The following is a 26171-nucleotide window of genomic DNA, read 5'->3' as shown; positions in this document are numbered from 1 at the left end:
CAGTCATAGGTAGACTCCATCCTTGATGTGTGATGAAAAAGTGTGAAAAAAATGCAAACCTATACCTTAATTCATACCGATTGGGTACCGGTGAAACTTATGTGAGTTCCCGGTTGTCAGTTTGTCACTGTCTTAAACCAATCCTTGATGATAGATAACCCACATTCAGCTGTTCAACCTTCAGCATTAGGGAGGAAAATATTTAAAAGTTGTTCCACTTAATTATCATATGTTGCTGTTTCGGTAGAAATTATCATATCTTCTCAGTGTCGCCTAATTTTGGAAGAAACAATGAATCCATGCGATCTCTGGAAGGAGAAATTTCAGTCAACCTGGCTATTCAGTCTTCTACTCTCCATTGAATGATCCCCTTCCTCCTGCAGCAGAGTGGATCGAAATTTAATTTGAAGCCCTATATTCCCCCCCCCCCCCCCCAATTAACTCTAAACACATCCATGGAGATGCATACATAGAAGGATAATTTGCAGGAAAAAAAAAAAAAAAAATTTTTTGGGTATAAATTTTTCACAACCATATTGCGCATTTTCTTTTTTTGGGGTAAAATTATATTGCATCTTTTTGTAGAACCAGATCCAAACTCAGTAAAGAACAGCAAAGAACCTTTGGGGGGAAAGGAAGGGGAAAAAACCACTTCTAGGGAAAAAGAAAATGGAAAAACCACTTCCTTCACCACGGGGGAAGCAAAAGATCCAAAAGAAAACTAATGAGCAAACATGAACACCATGGGTATTTTTCAGTTACTGTTATTGCAATCATCATAAGCATGTAAGAGATCGAAACCAAGTTTGGATGCTAAATTGCTGACTACTATATCATCTTGCCATAATCACATGAATAGATTAGTATCCACCACTCACTTCCAAGGGAAACAACAGCAGTCACCTCACCTTTCCATCAACCAAACACAACAAAATGGAGAAAAGCTATAGCACACCATTCATACCATTGCTGCCAAATGTGATTACTCATACGTAACACAGAATCAAATATGCCTCAAGCCATGTTGCCAATTCCACATACCACGTTAGCAAGTAAGATTGGCAAGTCCAAGAGACCTGGAGAGACATTGCAGTAGCTGCAAGAACTTGCTTCCAGGAGGAAGAATAATAATTAGAACTCTTAAGAACAGGAAAGAAAATAAAAATGAAAAACGTAAACAGTGCCTTGCCTGAGATGCTGGATACACATTTCTGGTGAAAAACCAGAAATTTCCTTCATATTTTGCTGCCAAAAACCACTATAAGCATCTAAAAGAAGTACATTCTCTCTAAACATAAATAACAACAACCAAGCTAATTGGTATATCACCCAACAAGGGTGAGAGGAGAAAAAAGTGAGGGTCAGGTAAAACGCATAACTAAAGAGTATGCTTGGGTATAATCTAAGCAGAAAGCAAATAGATGAAGACCAAAGAAAAAGAATCAGAAGAATGTACACTGATGATTTTCTTTTTTACTTTTTTCACCACACAAATTTAATAAAACTAAAAATGAAGAACTCCTTTTCTGAAACTTTGAATCCGCCCAGTTACGGAGCCAACCATGCTAAAGTTCAAGCTTCGTCCTGTTTTTTGTTAGCATTTACTGATTCTCTCTGTCTTTTCATCCCTTTCTATCTATACATAAATCATTCCCTTCTAGCTGCTCTTAAATGGTCAAAGGGGGGAAATCATCATTGTCCTTCAGATGGTATGACCGTTGTGCTGCATCCCTGCAGATACAAAGTAGATAATTCAAACATAATCCAGCATATGTTAAGAGTGCCAAAAGAATTCCCAGGTAAAACAATTCACATACCTTTCCTGATTCATACTCGATGACTGTCTCAATCTCTGCACTCTAGGTGATTGAAGGCCTGACGTTGAGACCTGAGAATTTGGAGAGCCAGGATCTGGCTGCCTGCTTGCATCTGGCGAGCGTGCACCCAATGGTAGATGCCCCAAGGACCCAAATTCAAGCTTCTCAGAAGGTGGTGCAAACCCATTGGCATAGAACCCTTTCATGGGGGGGCGACCTGGCTGAATGAATTCCTGTGATCCAGGCTTCACATGGCCAGAAAAAACCGGGACTTGTACAGGCAACTGCTCTGTGTCCGGCAGTGTTGCACCCCGGTCATTGTTACGAACTGATCTTTGCAACTGAGCATGGGACACTGGAGCTAGATTCTTTCCCCTCCACATGGGCATGGGGGTTGTCCTGTCCTTGTACAATCGATGGTTCTGCAAAATTTAAAAGCACGAGCATTTTGAGACAATCTAACCCCCCTCATATGGACAGTTCAACGAGAAACACAGGCTCCAAAATGAACCAAATATTGATACATTGCAGCATCACATTAATTTCAACAAAATCAAAACCCAAAATACCCAAGAGCTTGGAGTGAATATACCATGATGGGGAAATATGTGCCAGTTCCCCGTGTCTTAGGCATTTCTTCTGCACCAAAAGAACCACTGGGCACCATGGAAGGGTAGAATGGTGGTCCTGGGACATTACCATTGGCATTAGGATGAGGATACATGTTACGTTTAAAGGGTACAGACTGATAAAGGGGTTCCCGTAAATGCTTATTCTGGAACTGAGAAGATAATTGTGGTGGAAACTGCACAACAGGACCACAGAAGGGATACTCCAGGCAATACCGACCATATTGAAGACTACTGAGGTGACTCTCGATGTCACCATCAAGGTCTGCCAAGAAGCCCTGAACTTCAGGGCGTACAGCAGTTCCAGCAGTGTCCGTGAAATCTTCCATTGGAGAAGCACCTGAATTCACAAATTGAACACCATTTGCTGAGCGCACATAAGTGGGATCCTCATAATTACTTGACATATAGCTTGAAGTACTGGCGATCAGCTCGGTCCCCTCCGAATCTGGCCGTAAAGTTATGCCACTCTCCTCATCAGGAAGACAAGGTTGCTGAGAAGGCACCTCAGATATAGAAGAATTAGACAGCTTTCTTTGTTCAGAATTTTCATCTCCAGACTTCCCAGATTTTGGAGATAAGTGGGAGAAATAGAGATGAGGCGCATGATGTGCTTTTCCAGATGGTGTGGTCCCAGCCTCTGTACTTGGAGTTGTTGATTTAGTGGTCTCAGTGTTTTTGAAACCATCGATACCGGAGGAAGAAAGATCTTTTGCATCTCCAGCAAGATGATAACCTGAAACAGAATTTCCAGATGCAGAAGCACCTGAATCCAATATAGTTGGAGAGGAAGCCTTTTTGGTAGAGTATCCTTGTGGCTCATTTGCAAATTGCTTTCCAGGATACGTTTCCATCTCTGATATCTTCATGCGAGTGAATCCCTCAGAAACAGATCCCAGATGATCAATTCTAGATTCTCCGACTGACCTGATGGAACTAACATATGGTACATCTGAAATTATCCTATCTTCTCTGCCTTTTTCTATAGCTGACTTCGAGCATGCAAGACCAGGCCCATTAGCATCAAAAGCTGGGACAGAATCCTGCACATCTGGCCTCTGTCCACTCCCATGCCTATCCAAGGTGTTCATGAAAAACTTGTTGAGTTCATCTTCTATTCTTTCTCCAGGTAGGAGGAGGATCCGACCAAGCTTTCGGGCCCCATATGTGAATGCACTGCGTATACGAAAGAAATTGCCTGCAAGAACAGGAGAACAAAGTCTGTTAACAAACAGAAGTGCCACATCCAAAAACTGACATCAATGTACATACGTGAGACAAAAGAGGAAAATTTGGAGTCTACTTGAAGTCAACTCATTTGCCAAGCTAGTACCTTGATCTTTCTCACGTGTTTCTACAGTCCGAAAATTCTATTTTTCATTTAATCACAAAAACAATTTTTTTGCCATTCAAACAATATTAATTTAGAAGGCAAGTGGAAAAAGAAATACAAGAGAAGCAATAATAAGAGAACTGAAGAAGGCAATTATTTTTCTGTGAAAAGACTGAAGATTTTATGTATCTATTATATTGCAATAAAAGATTTTTCATTTTCTAATTGGAACATAGGTTACTTTCAGTAGGCTCAGAATCACCATAAAATCCTTGGCAGAAGCATTAACCATTGTAACCAGTAATTGGAATGAACCAAGTATTGCCACAGAAAGTCAGCACAAGCAACCTTCAGAAAAATAACCACACGTTCTGTTCCAGCACATCATACCTTTGCTGACACTACGTCCAAGGTTGTTATTTTCTTTCAACGGGTCAATGATGTTAAGATGCTTCTGAGGAAATGCCCTTTGGTTGGCTTCAAATCCTCTTGGTGGAACCGAGAACGAATCCACACATCTCTTTAGAAATTCTTTACTAAGAAACAAGTCAGCCCCACCATTACCAGGTGTCTCAGCTGCGAAGTCACATACAGAAATCAGGACATGAACAAGTGCATCTGTCTAGCTTTGTACAGAGAAAGAAATATCTTACCCACTATTTCTGGGAGGGTGGATATACAGACCGGACCATTTAAACTGATACAGTAGTTATCCCAATCAAATTTGCTGAAGTAGTCCAAAAATCTGTATAGAACCTATAAAAGGTAACAGGTTTAGACTGCTAATCTTGTCATTGTGCAGGTATAATAACTTTTAATCCCATTATGTACTCACCGCTAGGGGCCCATTTAAAGAAGCATGAAATAGATGGAAGATATATAAGACCAATGTTTCTAGAGCATATGTAGAAATTAGACCATGATGAGCACCAAGAATGCGGCTCTCATAATAACACCAAGCTTTTATTAATATAATACTACGTTTAAAGAGATGGTCTTTGCCAATAAGATGATCAACCTGCAAAAAGCCCACACAAATAACATCAATACCACAAAGTAAGACAGTAAAGATGTTACAGCCTTTATACTCAATGTGTCCCCAGGAATATCCAGTAATCAGAATCTGGAATATGAATAAAAAGATCTACAACCAGACTTGTTCAAACAGACTGAAATCATGTTTTTTTTCATATATAGTAGAAATTAATCTAATAAACGCAATCAGATAACAACAGGGTTAGAAAAGAGTTTAAATAACCCAAAAAAAGGGGTGGGAGGAAACTCATAGTCATTTTGTTAAAAAAAAATGAACTACTAAAGAGTAAAGACACAAGATGAATGAAGAGGTATGATATGTTAGAGGATAATTAAGTAAAAAAACTGAACAAATGACTAAGAGAGTTCTGTAGAAATTTAAGCAATAATAAAACTGCAATAGATACCGGTGGAACAAAGAAAACAGTTCACAGTGAGAAACAATTGAATTATTAATTGCAAATGAGGCATGGAGAAGTAAGCAGAATACTACAAATCCCTACAACAAATAAACTATCAATAAAGGCAAGGATTATAAAAAGAAGAAAAGGAAATGAGAACAACAAGAGGAGGGAGGACATCAGAAAAACATTTCAACCAGCCTAGTATAACCAGTGATCAATTAAAAGGCTGAAGAACCCAGAACCCACAAGTTTTAGTGAAACTGACATAATTGAAGAAGTTGCATGTTTTGGTTAAAACAGACTGAATATTTTGGTTTCTGCAGGCATACATAATTTAGAACCTACAGGTTATACACCATTTAAACACAGTTGTCAAAGCTAGGCGATCCAAGGCATTTCATGGCCAGCTAAGCCCTTTTATAAATATCCGGGAAGACTTTGGAAACCTTCCATATGCATTAGTCTGTTACTCATTTTAATTTTAGTATATAATTAAATATAACATTACTTTATTTAAATAAGATTAAAAAAAAATTTGTTTATAAAGGAAGGAGGGATTGAGGAAATTTTCACATAAGATTTGTCATCATCTTGATACTATAATATCTAGAAAGCTTTATGTATGCAATAATCTGTTATGTTTATTTTAGCTATAATTAAATATAACATTATTTTTAAATAAGATAAACAAATATGTTACTAAAGAAAGGTGATGTAGCCTCAAGTGAATGAGCGCCAGAAAGCCAAGATCCTTAGATGAATATCAGTAAGATAAAGTAGGGTTTAAGAGGTTTTGGCAGGGACTGAGTCAGGCTGCTGTTTAGGGCTAAAACAGAATTCTGAATCTGAAATTGAACTCTCAATTAAGTCCTCTGTTTCTGATTTCTAGAAGTGAACTGAACTCCCTAGAAGATTTCCGTCTCTGAGTTGTTTGTATATCAGATTGCTGGCTTGAATTCCTCAATTCAGGACTCAGGCAGTCTTTGATATAGTTTTTCTTTTTTATTGTTTCCCAAATAAACATAACTGGTAGTGTTTGGTACAATTTATATGACCTGTTTCTATTTATAAAGGGTTGAAAAAACACAAAAACTGAAAATAGAAGTCCTGTTTTTAATTTTTCTATGAAAATGAATTTCACTTGTTTTTGCGGCTGTTTTAAAACGCATGTGCTTTTAATCTGAATAAAGTGAGGTTAAAATGGTAATGCACAATCTTTTATACCAAATTTACTCCCTACCATTCCATCATCGTCACCGACTCACCAGTCAGTTCTGTCCACACTTTCATGAATGAAAGATGAAATCTTCATTTCTTCCTGATTTTGTAGAAGCTCCATCTCTCCACTCTCAAAATATGTTTGTGATTTCCTCTCTGCAAGGATTTTCAACGTTGCCATCAACTTTGTTTATTGGAGAATATCGGCTGATTCATAAGCTCGAATGCAAGCGTCTGCATCAATTACAGGATCTCGGTTTTCCTTTTTTCTTCAAACACAGATTAGAATCTGATGATTTTATTAAGTCAGAGTTATGTTTTCCTGCAGAAACTCCAACATTTTGGAAGATCAAGATCGTTAAGCCTGCATTTTTTAGATTGTCGAAGAGGATGGTGAGAGGAAAAGATGAAGAGAGGGAGAAAGATTCGTCAAAAGGATGATGAGCAAGATGGATTCGTCAAGTGGAAGTCAGTCAGTTTAGATTATGAAGGAGTTCAGTTATATCGAAGGAGACTCAGTGGAATTAAAGGCTTCGTTTTTTATCTTAATAACAAGAGGTCTGCTCAGGTGGTTTTCCCTTATCTTCCTTAACATCATAGTTGTTCTGGTTTGAGAAATGAGCAACCATGGAGTGCCCTGAATGAATAAAAAATGGACAGCAGGAAGAGGCTGTTGTTGTTTAAAAGGAGGTGCGAGCATCCATCCTTTCTTTAAGGTTAACTCCTCCAGATTTTATGAAGAAATGCTAGTGGTCAACCAAGTGTTGGATCTTACATGTTGACACACCAAGATGATCACTGCTGATCTATGCTTCTGTTCCCTTCTGATCAAACTCCACCTTCCACATTGATGAATGATGTGGCATGTTAGCAGGTCAGTATCCCTTGGTTACTAAAAGAATTTATTAATCCCATGGCTACTTTGTACCATATTCAATTAACCTATTAGACCTTTTCCTTTACCTTGGTTGACCTACTGGACTTCAATGGAAAATAATACTGACTATGAAACCCATTAATATTGGAGGTCAAAATCATGGTTCAGAAAATCCCTTGATGCCATATAATACTAACTGATGCATATTCATATTGGATATAGTCATTATGATACATATCAATATGTCTCCTTTTTTCTTTTCAAATGACACATATTGGATTGCAACACAATATATTGATCACTGTAATACAATACTCGATACAAGACAATACCTCTCTTAAAATCACGTGATTGACACAATACTTGATATCGATGCTTTATACCTTGGTCAATACACCAAAACATATGAAAAGAATTGGAAACTTAAATTCTTAGCCCTAGTCACATGGTGCTACATGGTACCAAGTATCACTTCAGAAACTTCTGGTTCTTAAACATTGTGTGAAAATTTTGGACCTTCCAGCAGCATCCCCTGTCCAATGGCCTCTCAACATGCCACTATGACTAGGCATTAGTAGCTAGGAAGGGCTCAGTTTCACCATGGTATAAGAACTACTACAAAGCAAAATTGTTTTACTTTTAATATGAGTTTTTTTTTTTGGTAAACCTTTTAATATGAGTTTTAACGCCTATAAAAATTATTTTGCAGAAGGATATGCCAAACATGTTTTTTAGTTAAAAAAAATCTATTTCACCTATTGGTTACCGAACGTTTTTCATATTTCGATCCAAAATGAGTTTAAGTTCTGATTAGGTAAAAATCAAAAATGAAAATCATGCCAAACAGAACCTTAGAGTTGGGATTTACAGGGGACTTGAATTGGGCTCTGATCAGGGTTTCTTGGGTGGGGTGTAACAACGATTGGTTAAGACATTTCAGCAAGGAGTGAGTCAAGCTGCTGTTTAAGGCTAAAACATAATTTTGAATCTGAAATTCAACTCTCAACTGAGTCTGGTTTTTCTGATTTCTAAAACTGAACTGGACTCCCAAGTACATTTCTGTTTCTGACTGGTTCATATATCAGATTGCTGACTTAAATTCCTCAATTCAGGACTCTGGGTTAGGGTTTACAGGGGAAGGACTCGAATGGGGCTCTGTTTAGGGCTTTTAGGGCTTCTCAAGTAGGGTGTAACAGGGACTGGTTTAGAGTTTCTAGAGTTCTCTGAAGGGGGATAACAGGAGCTGCTTTAGAGCTACAGGTCTAGGGTTAGGATGTCAAGGTTCTCAAAGGGAAAGTAAGAACTTGAGGAGCTAGGCTTCCAACACCCAACATGTCAAGACAATTAATAAATGAGAAAGAAAATAATTAAGTAGGGTTTATTTCCTGTTAAAATCTTTTCTATGGAAGAAAAAAAATGCAACATTAAAGTTTCAATCCATGTTTCTTAGTCCAATTTATACAGTAAATCAACCTTCAATGACAAGGATACCATTAAATATAGATTTGAAACCTTCAAGGATGCGGTTGGATCATACCTGTTCAAGAAAGCACAACGTACAGAGCCCCCCTACTTGATTAAAAGAGATGTCTACTACAATGTTCTGGACAAGGCATTTGACAAGTTTAACCTGCCACCAGAAACACTGAAGTCTTGAGCATAAACTAAGTAAAAGAGCAAAACTGTAAAGTAAAGACGCTTATCAAAATCTAAACAAATCCAAATTAGAGTATGCTTAATGCAAGCAACATCTCATAAAAATCTTGAGTTTCACCAAAATGAGATCACATGAAACATCAAAATATTAAGAGTAAAAACAAAAGAAGTCAAACAAATATATAGGCAACCATTCTTAACAGACTACATCAACACCTAAAGACATTCTGAACTGAAAGGTGATATAAGGCTGCAAATTCCGGGGTTTCTTTGAGTTCATAACTGTATAACTGAGACATGAGAAGCTACAGATTTCTTTCCACTCATAGCTGGATTATGCAACCATTAGAAGCTAAGTTTATATGGTAATGTAAATACAGGATCCACAAGCAAAACAGAATGATCTGGAACTTTGAACGCTAAACTCATATAAGCATTGTTCTATGTCTGTCTGGTTACATGAACCCTGTTCTTCATTCAACTCTATATAGAGCGATATTTGTTGTCAATCTTAAGCAATGTACATATTATTTTACTTCTGATGCAACCCCAGGTTCAGAAACCCTAGTTTTGGGTCGCTACGAACCCACCCAAATGATAAGAATTAGAATATAAGTGAGTCATGGCAATTCTGTTAATAAGGTGAGCTGTTATGTTCTTTTAAAAGGGAAAACAGAATCTGGAGTAAACCGGGAATAATTGATTAAGTGGAGGGTATTTATGAAAAGTAAATAAAGGCTGGGACCCAAAAACTATCAATTTTAGAAGGGAAGAGCATATCTGCAATTTCAATAACCAGTACCTTCTTCAACTTATGACAGAACATCAAGCAAGCAGTAATGGCATCTGCCATTGAATGAGATATTTAACTCTTGTAGAGCTCCAATTGGCCTGTGACTCGTAAGTATAGATATGCAATATCTAGCCTGTTAACAGTGATCAATAGAAGCTTTAGAAAGTAGACCTTTGATCAACCAAGGATTTCTGAAATCTGAACTGGAGGTGAAAGTGAATAGTAGACTGGATTCAGGTCACAAAAACACCTGATAAGCCCCTTGTATCACAAGTCTACACTCAACAGCGTGGAAAGCAAATCCCTAAAATCTAGGGAAGGAAACGATTGGAAGATTTGAAGAGTCATATTACATTTATGTTACTTTTTAGGATTAGATTCGAAGAGTCCTATTCGAATTAGGATTAGATTTGAAGAGTCCTAATCGAATTGGGATGATTCTGTTAATTAATACTGTAGGAACCAAATTGCTATAAATAGGGGGAAGGAAGAGTAGAAGAGACATGTTTTGAGTTATTGGGGAAGTTTAGGTGAGAGCTATTGCTCTTGGGTAGTCGTAGGATTCACCTACTACTAATAGTGTGTATTGTTTCTTATTCAACTTTTATTCAAGGTCCATTATTATTATCATCTTCTTGAGTTATTCCATCTTTGTTAAGTTGCCTCAACCAGGTACTTATCAATTTGGTATCAGAGCCATCGATTCCAGGGGAATGGTAAAGAGCCGAATGGAGCAAAGCATAGAGGAATTGAAAAGTATCGTGAAAGAGATTCAAGGTCAAGTTGGACTCTTGGCACAACACATAGAAAAAGGAGAAAAGGAGAATGACAATTTTAGAGAGGAATTAAGGGTCGTGTTGTTGAAAGGAAAATCAGCAGAGATGCATACCTTAACACCGGAGGTGAATGAAAACGAAGGAACTCCAGATTATAGCGAGCGAACAATTGAACTAGAGAAATTGAGAGACTTCCTTCCTAGACATCTTGAGATGCCGATTTTCATGGGGGAAGATCCGATGGGGTGGATCGCATGGGCTGAGAGGTACTTTGACTTGTACAAACTAAGCAATGTAGAGAAACTCATAACCGCAACTCTTTGTTTTGAAGGTGCGGCACTGGGATGGATACGCTTCCGAGAATTGCAGCAACCATTGTCATCGTGGAGAAACTTGAAAGAATCGATGATCCATCGATTTAACTCAGCACAACTGAAGACTCCCCAAGAAGCGTTGATTAATCATAAGCAAAGTGGGACAGTTGCAGCATATAGAGAAGGGTTTGAGAAATTAGCAGCGGCAGCCGGAGCGGTAGATGAAGAATGGTTGAAAGGGGTGTTTTTCGCTGGTTTAAACAAAGACGTGAGGGCAGAGGTACGATTATTTGGCCTCACCAATTTGGGCCAAATAATGGACCTGGCCCAAGACGTGGAGGACAAAAATAAAGTGGGGAAAAATAAGAAATCTTTTTTTCCCAGCCCCCAACCCAACTCAATCGCCCGCCCAAAGGGGGGGATTTAACCTCACGTCGGCGCCCCCCGGGCCTCCCACGTTTTATTAACTTCAGCCCACCCAACACCAATATTAAAGGAACCAGTACCGGACTGAACCAAAGCTTTAACAGCTCGGTTCGCCCAAACCAAAGAAGTGAACCCTCGTCTTCCTCTTCACAATCTCGACCTGCAACCACAGCGGCAACGGTGAACTCAGGACGCTCACGATGGCTATCCCAGGAAGAAATCAAAGATAAAATGGACAAAGGGGTATGTTTCAGGTGTGACGCTCCATACTCCAAAGGCCACCGATGCCCTCTGAAGCAACTAAGGTTGTTGTTACTCCACAACGATGATAATCCAGAAGTTGCAGCAGCGGAAGGAGTGACCGATGACGACAATACGACGGTCGAAATGGAGCCAGTGCTTGAGACAGAACTCTCACATACTTCTTTGGTGGGAATCGATTCACCACATACCCTGAAACTAACGAGACGGATAAATGGATGTGAAGTCATCGTTTTGATCGATTGTGGTGCAACGCACAATTTCGTCGCTCAAGAGTTGGTGGAGCCGTTGGGATTGGTAATCCAGAAAACAAAATTTCAGGTTGCTTTGGGCGATGGAACGATTAGCAAAGGTACGGGGATCTGTCGACAGATTCCGATTCAGTTGGGCGGTGAGGTCTTTGTACAAAATTTTTACCCTTTCAATTTGGGTAGCATTGATATAATCTTGGGCGTAGAATGGTTGCAGACACTCGGGGAGGTACGCAGTAATTGGCGTTTGAGAACCATGAACTTTGAGTGGCAAGGACGACCCGTGAAACTAAATGGGGATCCGACTTTGCTGCGATTGGAAACAACATTGAAAAGTGTGCTACATTCTATTCAAGTAGGCGGTGATGGCTACTGGCTGCAGCCTCAGCATCCCAACGCAAAGACGATATAGAGGTACACCAGAGTACAACAGTATCAAATTTATTAACCGACTTTGCTCAACTATTTGCTGAACCAACTGAACTGCCACCAAGAAGGAAGCAAGACCACCGGATACGGCTAGCCGAGAAAAATAACCCACCTAATATTCGACCCTATCGTTACCCACACTCTCAAAAAAACGAGGTCGAAAGGTTGGTACAGGAAGCAGGATTGGTACGGCCTAGTGTGAGTCCTTACTCCAGTCCAGTATTGTTGGTTCAAAAGGATGGCAGATGGCGTTTCTGCGTGGATTATCGTGCCTTGAATAAACTCACGGTTCCTGACAAGTTCCCCATTCCCGCAATTGACGAACTTTTAGATGAGTTGGGGGGGGGGGGGGGGGGGGGGGGGGGGGGGGGGGGGGGGGGGGGGGGGGGGGGGATCTCAGGACTCTCAATTTGCCCTTTTTGTGAATTTTGGCTGAATTTTCCCTCAAAACAACCTTCCACACAACAAGGAGATCAATCATCCTTGTCTTATGAATTGTGATTTAAACAAAGACAAAAAAAGACACCAAACTTAGATGATGCATTTGATATACTGAGAGGCTATATTACATGTTGTATACCATTGCACCCTATACATTTCGGTTTCACACTATGGGTAGACTGGAAGGTGATGACACCGCCACCAACATGCAAAAGGTCTTAAAAAGCTAAATACCAAGTTTCAACCCAATTGGGACCCTAAAACCCCCGAGATGGGCCACGGGGTGACGCCAAAAAATGGGCATCTCGACCGAGATCTCACCGAGATGGTCGAGATCCCCATTCCGGTGGCGAGATCTCTCTCGAGAGCGAGATCTTCTACCATGGCTCCGGCCACATTTCAATCACTCATGAAAGAGGTATTTCGAGAGCATTTGCGAAATTTTATTTTGGTGTTCTTTGACGATATCTTGGTGTATAGCAGGAACATGTGGGTCATTTGCAAACCACCTTTATACTTCTCACACAGCACCACCTCGTTGTCAACCGAAAAAAATGCATGTTTGGGGTTGCTACACTGGAGTATTTAGGGCACATCATATCTAAAACGGAGTTACTGCAGATCCACGAAAGATCAAGTGCATGGTGGAGTGGCCCCAACCCGCCAATCTTAAAACCTTGCGAGGGTTTTTAGGTTTAACTCACCGCAGATTCATCCAAGATTATGGAAAGATTGCCGCTCCGCTTACTAACTTACTGAGGAAAGATGCATTTCAGTGTAGTAAAGAGGCAACAACGGCATTTAACGCCCTCAAGACAGCAATGACAACCGTTCCAGTATTGGTTATGCCAGATTTCACAAAGGAGTTTTTGGTGGAGACTGATGCTTCAGGTTTTGGGCTGGGTGCAATTTTGATGCAAGATGCCACCCCATTGCCTACTGGAGCCAAGTGTTGTCCCCTCACGCACAAACCAAGTCGGTCTATGAGAAAGAACTAATGGCAATTGTGCTAGCTATCCAGTAATGGCGTCACTACTTGATGAGGAGACATTTCAAAGTACGAATTGATCAAAAGAGTCTGAAACATTTGCTGGAACAACGCATTGTGTCTACTGATCAACAGAAGTGGGTCTTAAAGCTTTTGGGATTTGATTTTGAGATATTGTACCGATCGGGCAGCGAAAACAAAGCCACCGACGCTCTCTCGCGACGGTCAGAGGATGATAAGCAGCTTCTCTCTATGACAACAGCAACTTGGCAGGAAAGTGAGGGTTTAGATGCGGCAGTTCAGGCCAGAGCGTTACCACAAAATTATTCAGGCCTTGCTGAAAGGATCCCAAGACTATCCTAACTATCATCTCCAACAAGGAACATTACTCTATAAAAACAGGTTAGTCATCCCTGAAGGATCCCCCCTAATTCCAAAATTATTGTCCGAATATCACTCCACCCCAGTTGGTGGGCATTCAAGGTTTCTGCGGACCTACAAGCGATTGACGGCTGTGGTCTATTGGGTGGAAATGAAGGCTTCTGTTCGAGACTTTGTGGCTAGTTGTGATGCCTGTAAGCGCAGTAAATACTTTGCTATGAAACCCGCAGGTCTCCTTCAACCGCCGCCAATTTCGGAACGCATTTGGGAGGATATTAGTATGGATTTTATTGGCGGCTTACCCAAGACTAAAGGTGGGGACACAGTGCTGGTGGTAGTGGATTGTCTCACCAAATACGCCCATTTCCTTGCTCTTTCACACCCTTACTCTGGTAAGGAAGTGGCTGCATCATTCACTAGGGAAGTTATCCGCTTGCATGGATTTCCGCGATCCATTGTCTCAGATCGCGATCGTGTCTTCCTTAGTCACTTCTGGATGGAGTTATTCAAGCTAGCAGGCACCCACCTGAAGTATAGCAGCGCCTATCATCCACAAACTGATGGCCAAACAGAAGTGGTGAATCGCAGCCTTGAAATTTACTTGCGTTGTTTCTGTGCTCGCCAACCAAAGGATTGGATTAATTGGTTACCTTGGGCGGAGTATTGGTACAACACGACATTCAATTCAGCCACTAAAATGTCTCCATTCCAGATTGTATATGGCCGTGAACCGCCTTCACTTTTGCGTTGGGAAGATGGCCGGTCCAAGGTTGATGATGTTGATGTGTTCCTTCGTGAGCGAAATCGAGTATTGGATGATCTCAAATCTAATCTCCGGGTGGCCCAAGAACGGATGCGCGCCACCGCTGATCCCAATCGCCGGGAGGTGCACTACAGGGTGGGGGATGAGGTCTTTCTTAAGCTCCAGCCTTATCGTTTTCAGAAACTTGCCAACCGCCCAAACGAAAAGCTAAGCCATCGTTTCTACGGGCCATACCAAATCATAGAGCAAGTGGGCCCCGCGGCTTATCGGTTACAATTACCAAAGGGGACTCGCATCCACCCTGTGTTTCACATTTCGCAGTTAAAACCAGTAGTTGGTCAACACATGGTCCCCCAGCCTCTTCCCTCATGTTTGCGAGAGAATGACGAGTTACATCCCACACCAGAACAATTGCTTAGCATTCGCTTCTCTGGCCAGGGGGTTTTGGAAGTTTCGATTCAATAGAAAGGACTACCTCCTTGTGAAAATACTTGGGAAACTTATGACGAGATGCAGTCCCACTTTCCAGATTTTCACCTTGAGGACAAGGTGAAACTGTTGGAGGGGAGTATTGATAAGCCCCTTGTATCACGAGTCTACACTCAACAGCGTGGAAAGCAAATCCCTAAAATCTAGGGAAGGAAACGATTGGAAGATTTGAAGAGTCATATTACATTTATGTTACTTTTTAGGATTAGATTCGAAGAGTCCTATTCGAATTAGGATTAGATTTGAAGAGTCCTATTCGAATTGGGATGATTCTGTTAATTAATAATGTAGGAACCAAATTGCTATAAATAGGGGGAAGGAAGAGTAGAAGAGACATGTTTTGAGGTATTGGGGAAGTTTAGGTGAGACTTGAGAGCTATTGCTCTTAGGTAGCCGTAGGATTCACCTACTGCTAGTAGCGTGTATTGTTTCTTATTCAACTTTTATTCAAAGTCCATTATTATTATCATCTTCTTGAGTTATTCCATCTTTGTTAAGTTGCCTCAACCAAGTACTTATCAACACCACAGAAGAGGATTTAGGGGTTCAGTCGCCCCAAGGTGGACAATTAAGCCAAGCCTACATCATGAATGATTCTTAGATTGATAATAACAGTTGACAAGGCATAGGAAGGGAAGAGAAGAATAACAGGGAGAAATAGAGGAAATGAGGAAAGAAACAGGAACAGGAGGCAAGAATGGACCAATTGCGGGAAGGAACCATATCACTACTGCCCAGCAAATTCAGATTTCAGGGAAAGCTTAGGAACAGCAGGGTTAAAATAATTCTGTTTTCCAAGCCTAATGGTGCTTGCCCGTTTGAGAGTATGAAATCTATTGCCCCACAGTAGACAGGAAAAAGCTAACTATGACTTTGTAGGATGTATGTTACTCATGAGATAGCTACAGGGGGACTAAAGAAATCTCGAATTTACAGTATCAGCAATGCAAATGTTTTCAAAAACAAGTAGTACACTAGTACCCAAACTACTTTATGTTTTCCACTGTGTAATAACATAAAAGAATAATGTATAGTTTTTTAATCTGCATTAGCAATTTGTATCCAAATTTAGGAAGAGTTTTCTATGACCCATGCAAAGTACCTCTCTGGTTGTATATACGCCAACCATTCACCTGAGTGGTTCCCCACCCCAACAGAGATTTGACAAGTGATCATTAACATTCCACAAACTGACCAGCCTTGAAACCTATTCTTAAAGTTCCAAAATCGAGAAAATTCATCAACTTTCAGTTCACCCAAAAAATCATTCCAAACTGGAAGGAAATAATCTAGTGAGTAAACTCTACAGGTGATCCAACTTTCACCCAGTTTTGATGGCATTTGACCCAATTTATAACCAATTTATAACCAAAATTGACCACCCAATCCAAAGTTATCACAGTTCCTGAAACCCCATTCTTAAAGTTCCAAAATCAAGAAAATTCATAACTTTCCGGCCACCCATAAAACCCTTCCAAATTTTAAGGAAACAATCTAGTCAGTAAACCCTGCAGGCAATCCAACTTTCACCCACTTCTGACAACATTTTGACCAAAAAACAACGGAAAATAGAGTCCCCACCCCCCACCCCCCGGGGGAAAGAAAAGAAAAAAGAACTATCATTCAAGCAGAAATCGATGCTAGTTTCCCACAACCTACCTCAAACCTTTGAACTCAACCCAAACCACCGATACATAACAATTACAACACAAATATCATACCATAGTCTCAGAGGACACAAGTTCAAACCCAATTAAGGTCATTCCCCATAACCCATCCCATAAGCTACAACAGGACCTACCCTAACTCATTGTTTTTGTAGCCTAGCAATCTAGCATTATTCATGATCTAAGATCTTGGCAGATTGGTCTTCATCTGATTAAGACTGCATCATATTCGTATTAGAGCTATGGCAGACCTAACACTCTTAAGAGATTTCAAAAGAAGTATGGAATGGAGGGCCATGCAAAACTCAAGTAAGCCACAACCAGAACTTGATTGTTGGCACCAAGCAGATAGACTTCACCAAGATCAAGGCAACCCTTCAAAGGTTACAAGGAGCCTATAGGGGTAGCAGCAGTCCCCTTCCCCTGGCCAATTGGGAATGGGAGTAGTAGTCATCATCAGTAAAACCAGTTAAAACACCCAATGGAGATGACAGAGATGATTTAGTCTAGTGGCACAGTCCTACATATGAGAGAGATGATAGAGACAAGGACCGAGACAGAGAAAAATACAAGGATAGGAATATGGACAGAGACATCAGAAATCAAAATAGAGACCCCCTTCTCAGTAGAACTTTGAAGAGTCTATGAGATCCTATTTTACAGATGGTAATGATCATAGGAGGCAAGCTGATATACACACAAAATCAAACTAGAAGAGAAGGAATTTGGTGGCAATATGGATCCTCAGGTATTCTATAATTGGGTTTCTTCTAGTGATGCTACTATATTTGTTTTAAGTTTGAAACAAAGCTGACTGGTCCAATCAAAGACCGGTGGAAGACCACAGGGAAGACTTTACAGTACCATAGAGAAGCCCCAATTAACTGGGCTGAGATGAGACATGATCTGAGTAGGAAACCTACCCACAAGGCACAGATATAGGAGCAGTTCCATTCCCTCAAACAAGGGAACATGTCAGTGGCAGAATACATACAGAAGTAGAAAGCATGAACATATTTGGGACTGTTACCCTTGGGTGTACAGTCATACATTACTCTAGGAGCACCAAAAGATAAAAATTTTATGGTCCAAATAGAAAAGAAAACATCAAAACAGGAGACAGCACATCAGAACATGGCTTAACTGTAAACTTAGAGGAAAAAGAGATGCGGTCTCCATTCTCAAGAGATACTAATATGTCTAGAAGGTCCAAAGTAAATAACCTCTGCATGAATGAATTGAACATCCTTTACTTCGAACTCAGCAGCCACATTTTGTTCTTCTACTTCAAGAACACCCCGAACATCATTCGCCAAAGCATCTTCAGCATTTGCAACACTAAAGGCAGTCAAATCAATATCGCCATCAGGAAGATAGGTCTTCAGTGGCACAGATCCAAATGGAAAGACCTTGTAAGTGCAAAGAAAAGTTAGTTACAAAACTATAGGCATAGTTCAAATAAGATAGTGCACAAAATTGTCAAATGGTTAAAGCATTGATTGTTGGAGACAATTAGCGAACAGCATGAAATAACTGGATGATTATTTGAAGCTACTGAAAGGGTTACAGCACAAGCATGCATCACATTATTTTACAATGTGAGCCGCTGAGCATGATGAGTGTATGCAACTACAGCTTCACAATCAATATCAAGGTTTAAAATTTTTTCTCGTTTCGATATTTTAATCCTACCGAGATAACCAAAATTGTGGTGAGCTTTCGCAACAAAGTGACATTATTTTACCAAGTTTTGGTGGGTCATTTTGGTTGGTTTTAGGCCTAATTAAGGGTTCAAACTTCGCGGAAACCCCATCTTAGACTATAGTAACACAAATGATCACACTGCAAGAACCGTTACCTAAATTGGCATTTAGTATTCACTCCCTTAATGGGTAATATACAGTTGAATCTTTAAATATAATTTAACATTGACAAATTGCTTTAAGTAGTAAAGCACATAAATGAAAAGCAACAAAAAGTTACTTAAACAAGTAATGAAGTGAATCATTGATACACATTGCCAGCTTTTTATAATAAAAAAGTACATAATTTTCAAGGACACCATCACATAATATTTCCTAAAGTCCTAATGTAATTGATTACTTGTAAAGTCAGATAGAATTAATATGCATTGTTCTTTGAGTACCCATCGTAATATATGCATAACCAAACTGAGAAAATACCCACTGATCTATTGTCAAACAGGTAATATGATGCCATTGGTAGCATGTACAGCTGGTGGATTGTCTAGGAGAAGACACAATCCACAAAATCAGTTCAGTACGTCCCTTTGAGTGGCAGTGGGAGTAAAACTTAATTACTAAAATTTCAAGATTTCAACTGGAATTTCTAAAATTTTGAGATTTCAAACTGTTACCAAAATTTTGCACTTTCTATTTTGATGATGAGTTTCATTTCGGCCCAGAAAAATTTCAACGAAATTCAACCAAGTTCAACATACAAATCTTCACATATTGTAATCCGATTCCATAAAACTGATCTTCAAGAATTTCTTTGTCAATCACAATAAATTTTCCCTTGCTTAGTAGAACAAGCCACACCAATAAAAGGCTATCATTGTCTGCACATATACAAGGGTAAAAGATTCTCCATAAGCCCTAATTAATATAATAGTAAAGTGGGGATCAAAAAGAACCTTGACATAAACCCTAAATGGAGCAACATCCAACTTTATCGTGTGGTGCGAATAAGGATATTCAAAAACTGCAGAACTTTTTAAGGAACACCACATTAATCAAGCAAATTAAATTACTGAAACAGTGTAAAAATATAATAAAAAAATAAGAGCCCTGTGCGGCTATCAGATCCATCAACAGGGATCGAAAGGACTATAATTTTACAAGCCATTATATTTCCTACAAAATTTCAAAACCTCACCACCTCTTAACATGCTGGAGAAAATTATATTGAAAATATGTCCTAAGATCTTAGGGTCATTCCTGCATTTCCAATCCTAAAATCATCATTCTTGCATTGTCCAACCAAATACAGATCTGAAGGTATTCCCAAGTCATCAACACTGGCATGGTAATTATTCACTTTATCCTTCCTATATTGACCTCAGACTCACCTCAACATACTCATCTCTACTACACTTTATTTGGCACTTCTTAAATGTCCAACATTCCACACCAGTGACACCACACATCATAGTCAATCATATAGCCGTCCTGTAAAATCTTCATTCACACTTTAAAGGAATATGCAGATCACATTACACTCCAAATGCACCTTTTCACTTCATCCATTCTGTTTTAGTTCTATGACAAATTACGTCCTCCATATCACCTTCTTTATTAGAGTGAGCTCGAATACCTAAAATAAGCACTATGAGTCTACCTCTCAGCCATATTCATCACACCTCATTGAGACTAAACACGTCACCATACATTCCATCCATAACTTTTTGATTCCTAGGATAACTCCATAGCTCCAACCTCCACTCCGAACTTGGCTTTGGTCCTACCTTTGTCTGATCCTCTGAGACAACATCATCAACAAAAAACATATACCAATGAATCTATCTTGAATGCCTCCTGAAAATCCTAAAAAATAAGAATTAACAAATAAGGGTTTAAGACGGATCCTAAATGTAACCAATTGTAATTGGGAATTCACTACCTAGGCTCCTTACATTTCTTACACTAGTCATCACATCATCATGCATATTACTGATTATGTCCACGTAGTTCCTTAAAATCCTCTCTTGTCAAGTATGAAGCATGTGCCAAAATAACTCTCTACAAACTCTATCATATGCCTCTTCTAGGTTGATAAAAAAACATATCTTTCTTGCCCTCTCTGTAGATTTCATGAGGCATTTAAGTAAGAAAATAACTTCCATCATAGACCTACCAGGCATAAACCAAATGTGTTCTCCATAATAACAGTTTCTTTCTTTGGGCAGGTTTCGACAACCCATTCCTGTAACCTCATAGTATGACTTCTATGCCCCTACATAGTTTTTGTGAATGGGACCACAATGCTTCTCATACATTCACCTTACACATTTCAACATAGGCTTCCAAAAGTCTTTATCCTGATCTGACAGCTCTTACATGAGACACTCAACAATTGTTCTGTATCTAAGATTCTAAATGCCTAAGAAAGAACAAAGTAGTGGAAACCAAGATCTAGCAGGTTCCACTTCACAGTTCTCTGATCATGTCTCCTTGTCATATCCTGAATTTTGATAATTTAGAAGCACATATGTCCAAATAACCATTGTGCATGGGGGTTTGATTGAAATAAATATATTTTGGAAATTGGCGGGGGGAAACAAAACTACAAATGTTTCTTCATTTGATGGGTTCATTATTTATATGCCATCTTTTCACCAATTCCAGAGAAAATGACAACAGCTATGATGTTGTTTTCCACTGCAGAAGCAAAAGTAATATTGACTCCCATCTTAACAGATGATGCCACAAATCACATTCATCAACAAAATCAAAGGGAAAAGGAGTCACTGTCTCTTCCATCAGTCATATAACCATTGACCTAGTGCAGGAGTAGTTTAGGCAACTAAAATGATTTCATGGGAACACAAAGTAAGGTTAGAGTATCTAGGCACGAGTTAGGGAAAGTAAGGTTGGAAATTTATTCAACGGTAAGGTTGCTCTATTGTGACAGTGGTCATGCATTTGAGTCCCAGGAAACTGCCTCTCCACAAAGCAGAGCTAAGGCTGCATACACTATGACCCTTCCAAGACCCCACAGTAGCAAAAGCCTTATGCACTGGGTACACCCTTTCTTTTTTATATAGAGTGAGACTTGTGAGACACTAAGAGTCAATTTACAAATGTAAACGGTCTATTAATAAATAGTCACCTCCATCCTAAGTTGATGGAGTTTACTGAATGAAAAAAACTTGACTCTTTAGGTTAGTTATTAGAGAAGACTGGATTTACTCTCTCCACTCCCTTTGTTTCTTCATAGTTCTTATCTTCCTTCTTTCCTTTCAATGGATGGTAATCAACTTAACCTAAATTTTACATTTCCTCTTCCCTTTTCTACCTCCCTCAGAACACCCATCAATCCCCTCTGTCCTCTCCTCTATGACACCTTTAAAAATCCTAATACTAGGCTACTCACAACTGATTTTATTTTATTAAGTACATATTGAAATTTAAAGATAATTCTCCCAATCTCTGAGTATTTGATCTGAGATCAAATCCAGTCCATATCTAGCCATCAGATTGGCATATCTTCCATTAAGATGGCCAATCAAGTCAATTAGGTTTGCCTCTAAATGGCATCAAGACAAGCGACCCTTTTCTTGGGTGAACAAGAATTTGTTTAACCAACAAGAGAGCCTATATACTAGAAGAAACAAAGAAAGTCCAAAAGTTATAAGCAAAAAAAGAAATGAGAAATGAAGAAAGAAAAAACAAGTACAACCCTTAAAGGAGGATATTCAAGAAAGATACAAGGTGTCTACTTCCAGGGTAACCATTAAAAAGAAAAGGAATTGCAGATCTTCTGCTTCCATTGACGAAGAAGATGGAATCCCTAATTTGATTAAAAGAACAAGTGATCCACATCTTCTTGCCCATTCCAGCAAAGGATGCAGTGACGAAACACAGGAATGTGCCCGATAATAAGGAAAGCCTGTGTGGTAGGCAGCAGTGAAAACTGAAAAGCATGCCAAGGGATCCACATCTTCTTGCCCACTCCGCCAGTGTTTTGCTGCCGGTCCCAAGCCCGGGTAAAGGAGGAGGGTTGGTGCGTCAGGTCGGCAGCCGGCACCGGAAAAATCTAGCCAAACCTTTTCATGGATTCGACCTATATGATAAAAGCTATGCTAGGGCGCCCCGACAAAAGAGCGACGCGCACACTATGGCCCGGGTGTAGTGATAAGTGGGCAAGGGTTAGCAGGGCGCCCCCGAGCGACGCGTCGCATCGGCGCCCGGATGCGGTGATAAGTAGGCAAGGGTTCCCGCGCCGTGGACGAGTGCGGGTAAAGAAGCTAGTCCATAAGCATAAGCGTAGGATTAGATTGGCATCTTGGAACATAGGATCTCTAACTGGTAAGAGCTTAGAATTGATAGATGTTATGAGGAGAAGAAGGATTAATGTAGCTTGCATTCAAGAGACTAGATGGAGGGGTAAAAAAGCCAAAGAGTTGGATGACTTTAAACTTTGGTATACTGGGGATAAAACAAATAAAAATGGAGTGGGTATAATAGTGGATAAAGATTTAAAAAATGATGTGGTGGATGTTAAAAGAGTGGGTGATAGGATTATTGCTATCAAGCTTGTAATGGAGAAAGAGTTCGAATATAATTTGTGCATATGCACCTCAAGTAGGACTAGATGAAAGTCTGAAGCTAGAATTTTGGGAAAATATGGGTGGATTACTGCAAGGAATTCGTCAAGGAGAAAAGATTATCATAGGAGGTGATTTAAATGGACATATTGGAAAAGATCATAGAGGATATGAGAGTGCATGGAGGTTATGGTGGAGAAAGGAAGATGAGGGGACAATTTTGGATTTGCACGCGATCATCAATAAATACTTACCAAAAAGAGAGATGAGCAAATACCAAAAGGGACAGCAAGAAGCCAAAAGACCCAACAGAAGGAGATAGATGGGCAAGGAGCAAGGGAACCGGGGGAAAGCAACGCACAACATAGACGGGCGGAAGGCAGTCCCAAGAACACAAAAAGGTCCAAGGTAAACATCCAGAAAAGATGGTGGAATTGAAAGGAGAGTACCTAAACCCGAATGAAGTAGCAAACAAGGAAAAGGGAAAAGGGGAACCAAGCAAGGGAATGAGATGGCAGGTAAAGAAAGTGGCTAAAGATGCAGGTGAACAAAAGGAAAGAACAAGAGAGACGGGGGGGGATAGTGAGGCAAGCGCCAAGGAAAAAAAGCAGAAGACAGCAAAGAACAAGGAGTGAGGATCCAAAGGTATAGGTTAGATAGAAATGAAGCTAAGAAAACGGGAAAAGCAAGGGAAAGGAAGAGAAGAGTATACAAAAGGGCACAAAGGAAGGGGAAAAATCTAATAAGATAGCAAGATGAGGGATAGGAAGAGTAGAGACGACCAGTAGATGATAAAAATGGAGATGGTAAAGAAGGGAGGAGGAAAAGAAAAGATGGAAACCACCAGTTACTAAAGAGCACCAAGCACAGGGACGAACACCACAAGGCACGGGCGAACATAGAGAACGATGTCCGAAGAAAAGAAGCAAGGAGGATGAAACCAAGACACAAGGCGATGAAATCCCAAGAAGAGGAAGAGCAGGAACCCAGGACAGTGGGACAAGGAAAAGATTAGAGCACAGGGAAAAGCGGAGATGGAGGAGAAGTGGTGGTTCAATACAAAAATAAAGGAGATATTCAAAGTTGTAATAACTATAGAGGCAAAAGATGAGCCAACGAGAAAATGGGAGAGAATAAGAAACCCGGGAGACACAACAAGACGGAGAACCAAGGAGCGGGAAGATCACAACGGAGGCAACAAAGGAGACATGGAAAGGATAGAGAATGAGGAAAGACCCAATGGAAGACCTAGAAAAAGCATGATAGAGCCAGAGCGAAGGCAAGACAGAGAAAAGAAGGGCAAGAAAAGAGAAAGTAAGGAAGAGATGGCGGGACAGGAGAACAGGGGGGACAAAGAAGAACCGAAACAGGGGCACACAAGGGTCAACAAGCAACAGCACGGAAGGATGAAAACCAAAGACACAAGAGAGGCCCCGGGAGCCGGATGATATGGGAGAGAGACCCAAGGGGGATAAACCAAATAGAATCAGGAGAGAGCGGAACAAAAGGCAAACAGTAGACGAAGACAGAAATCAGGAACAGCAGACGAGCAGAGAGAAGGGGAAGACGAAAAGAGATGAGGAGAGGAAGGCAACAAAGAAAAGAGGGATAGAAGAGAGGCAAAGAAAAAAAGGGGGAGAAGGGAGAGGACGGGCAGGACGGACAAAAGCAAAGGAAAAAAGGAGGCGACCAGAGAGAGGGAGGGGGGAAGAAGAAAAAGAAAAGGAGAGAAAGAGGAGCAAGAGGAGAGGGAAAACAGGAGGAAAGATAAGAAACGACAAAGAGTGGCGGGAGTGCCCAAAGGAAAGCGAGAAAGTCGGAGGGGCACGGCACGCAACGGAGACAAAAGCCCGGAGAAGGATAAACCATAGAAGAACGAAGAGCAGGGGAGACCTAAGATAACAGGAGAAGGGTGGAAAGGATATGTATAGAGGCTGATCAGCATGGCGAACGAACCGATTGGAGGGCAAGAATCCATGTAGGACCCCATTTAGTTGGGAAAAGGCTTATTGTTGTTGTTGTTGTTGTTGTCGCTAAGGAACAAACTACCTTGTGCAAGATAACTTTTGCCACTAATTCTAATAAGGTTCCAAGCAGACCCCAAACTGAAATGCCTGGTTGTGAAGCATCCCAGGTGATCCTGTTACCTCTTCCAAAAGACCTGTGGGTATAAGGGTACTGATTTAATGATCTGTCTCCCAGATAGGGACAGTCCAAATAAAGTTGTTTTCAAGATATCTTATACTGACCAAGTCAACAAACCTTGATCACAGGTAAACAATTGATCCATGTCGTGATTTAATTTGCTGAAGAATTGCAAATTACTCCATATAGTACAAAACAACTTGAAAAGGGTAAAGAGGAAAGCAAAAAGTCAATGAGTTTCAGACAATAGCAATAGGGTCCAATACAAAAGAATTCTATGATCATCAAGACTGAGGAAACATAATTCAAAGTGATCAAGACCACTAACTTCTTCCACCACATATATTTAATCTGACGAAGCTGATCACTGTAGATTTTGTTTGTGTTGAAGCATTGGATTTACACAAAGGCTGCTAATTGTACAGTGACAATAACTCCTCAATACAACTGAGGGTGTCTTTTCTAACATAGAGGGATTAATGCAGGAGCATCTTCGGAAACCAGCGGGGGATCTAAATCTCTTCCTAGGATATTTTTGGTTTTCGTGTAGCAGGGAGGGGGGATCGGTATGGGCACATGATATTTCATGGGTCCACCTATTGAGGTGCTAGTTAGATTGTCATTGGATGCTTGGAACCTTCTTTTAGTAGTTGGATAAAAATATCATGGTATAGTGAAGTGAGTCCCTCTGTTAGTTGTAATACACTAGTCAGATATTGTTAACTTTGATTTTTCCCCTGGAGTAAAAGAGTGACAAAATTCCCTGTAAGAATCAATTTAGACATTTTA

The 26171-nt window shown here is 40.2% G+C and overlaps 1 protein-coding gene across 1 annotated transcript in view; it reads right to left on the bottom strand.

The window, feature by feature from the left end:
• Positions 1-606: 606 nt before the first annotated feature.
• The window catches only part of LOC149008061 (uncharacterized), a 32095-nt gene continuing 6530 nt past the window's right edge, over positions 607-26171 (bottom strand). The window contains exons 2-9 of the mRNA XM_089167410.1: positions 18172-18357; positions 8851-8943; positions 4615-4797; positions 4433-4535; positions 4170-4355; positions 2410-3644; positions 1818-2239; positions 607-1731 (exon numbers count right to left, since the gene is read on the bottom strand). Coding sequence (XP_089023536.1) covers positions 1668-1731; positions 1818-2239; positions 2410-3644; positions 4170-4355; positions 4433-4535; positions 4615-4797; positions 8851-8943; positions 18172-18357 — 2472 coding nt within the window. The 3' untranslated portion in view covers positions 607-1667. The remainder of the gene's footprint in view (positions 1732-1817; positions 2240-2409; positions 3645-4169; positions 4356-4432; positions 4536-4614; positions 4798-8850; positions 8944-18171; positions 18358-26171) is intronic.

This window comes from Hakea prostrata, chromosome 8 (genome assembly GCF_041222555.1).
Source record: "Hakea prostrata isolate BN-2017 chromosome 8, UWA_Hpros_2, whole genome shotgun sequence".
In the NCBI taxonomy this organism is placed as follows: domain Eukaryota; kingdom Viridiplantae; phylum Streptophyta; class Magnoliopsida; order Proteales; family Proteaceae; genus Hakea; species Hakea prostrata.
This window is presented reverse-complemented; position numbering and strand designations above follow the sequence as displayed.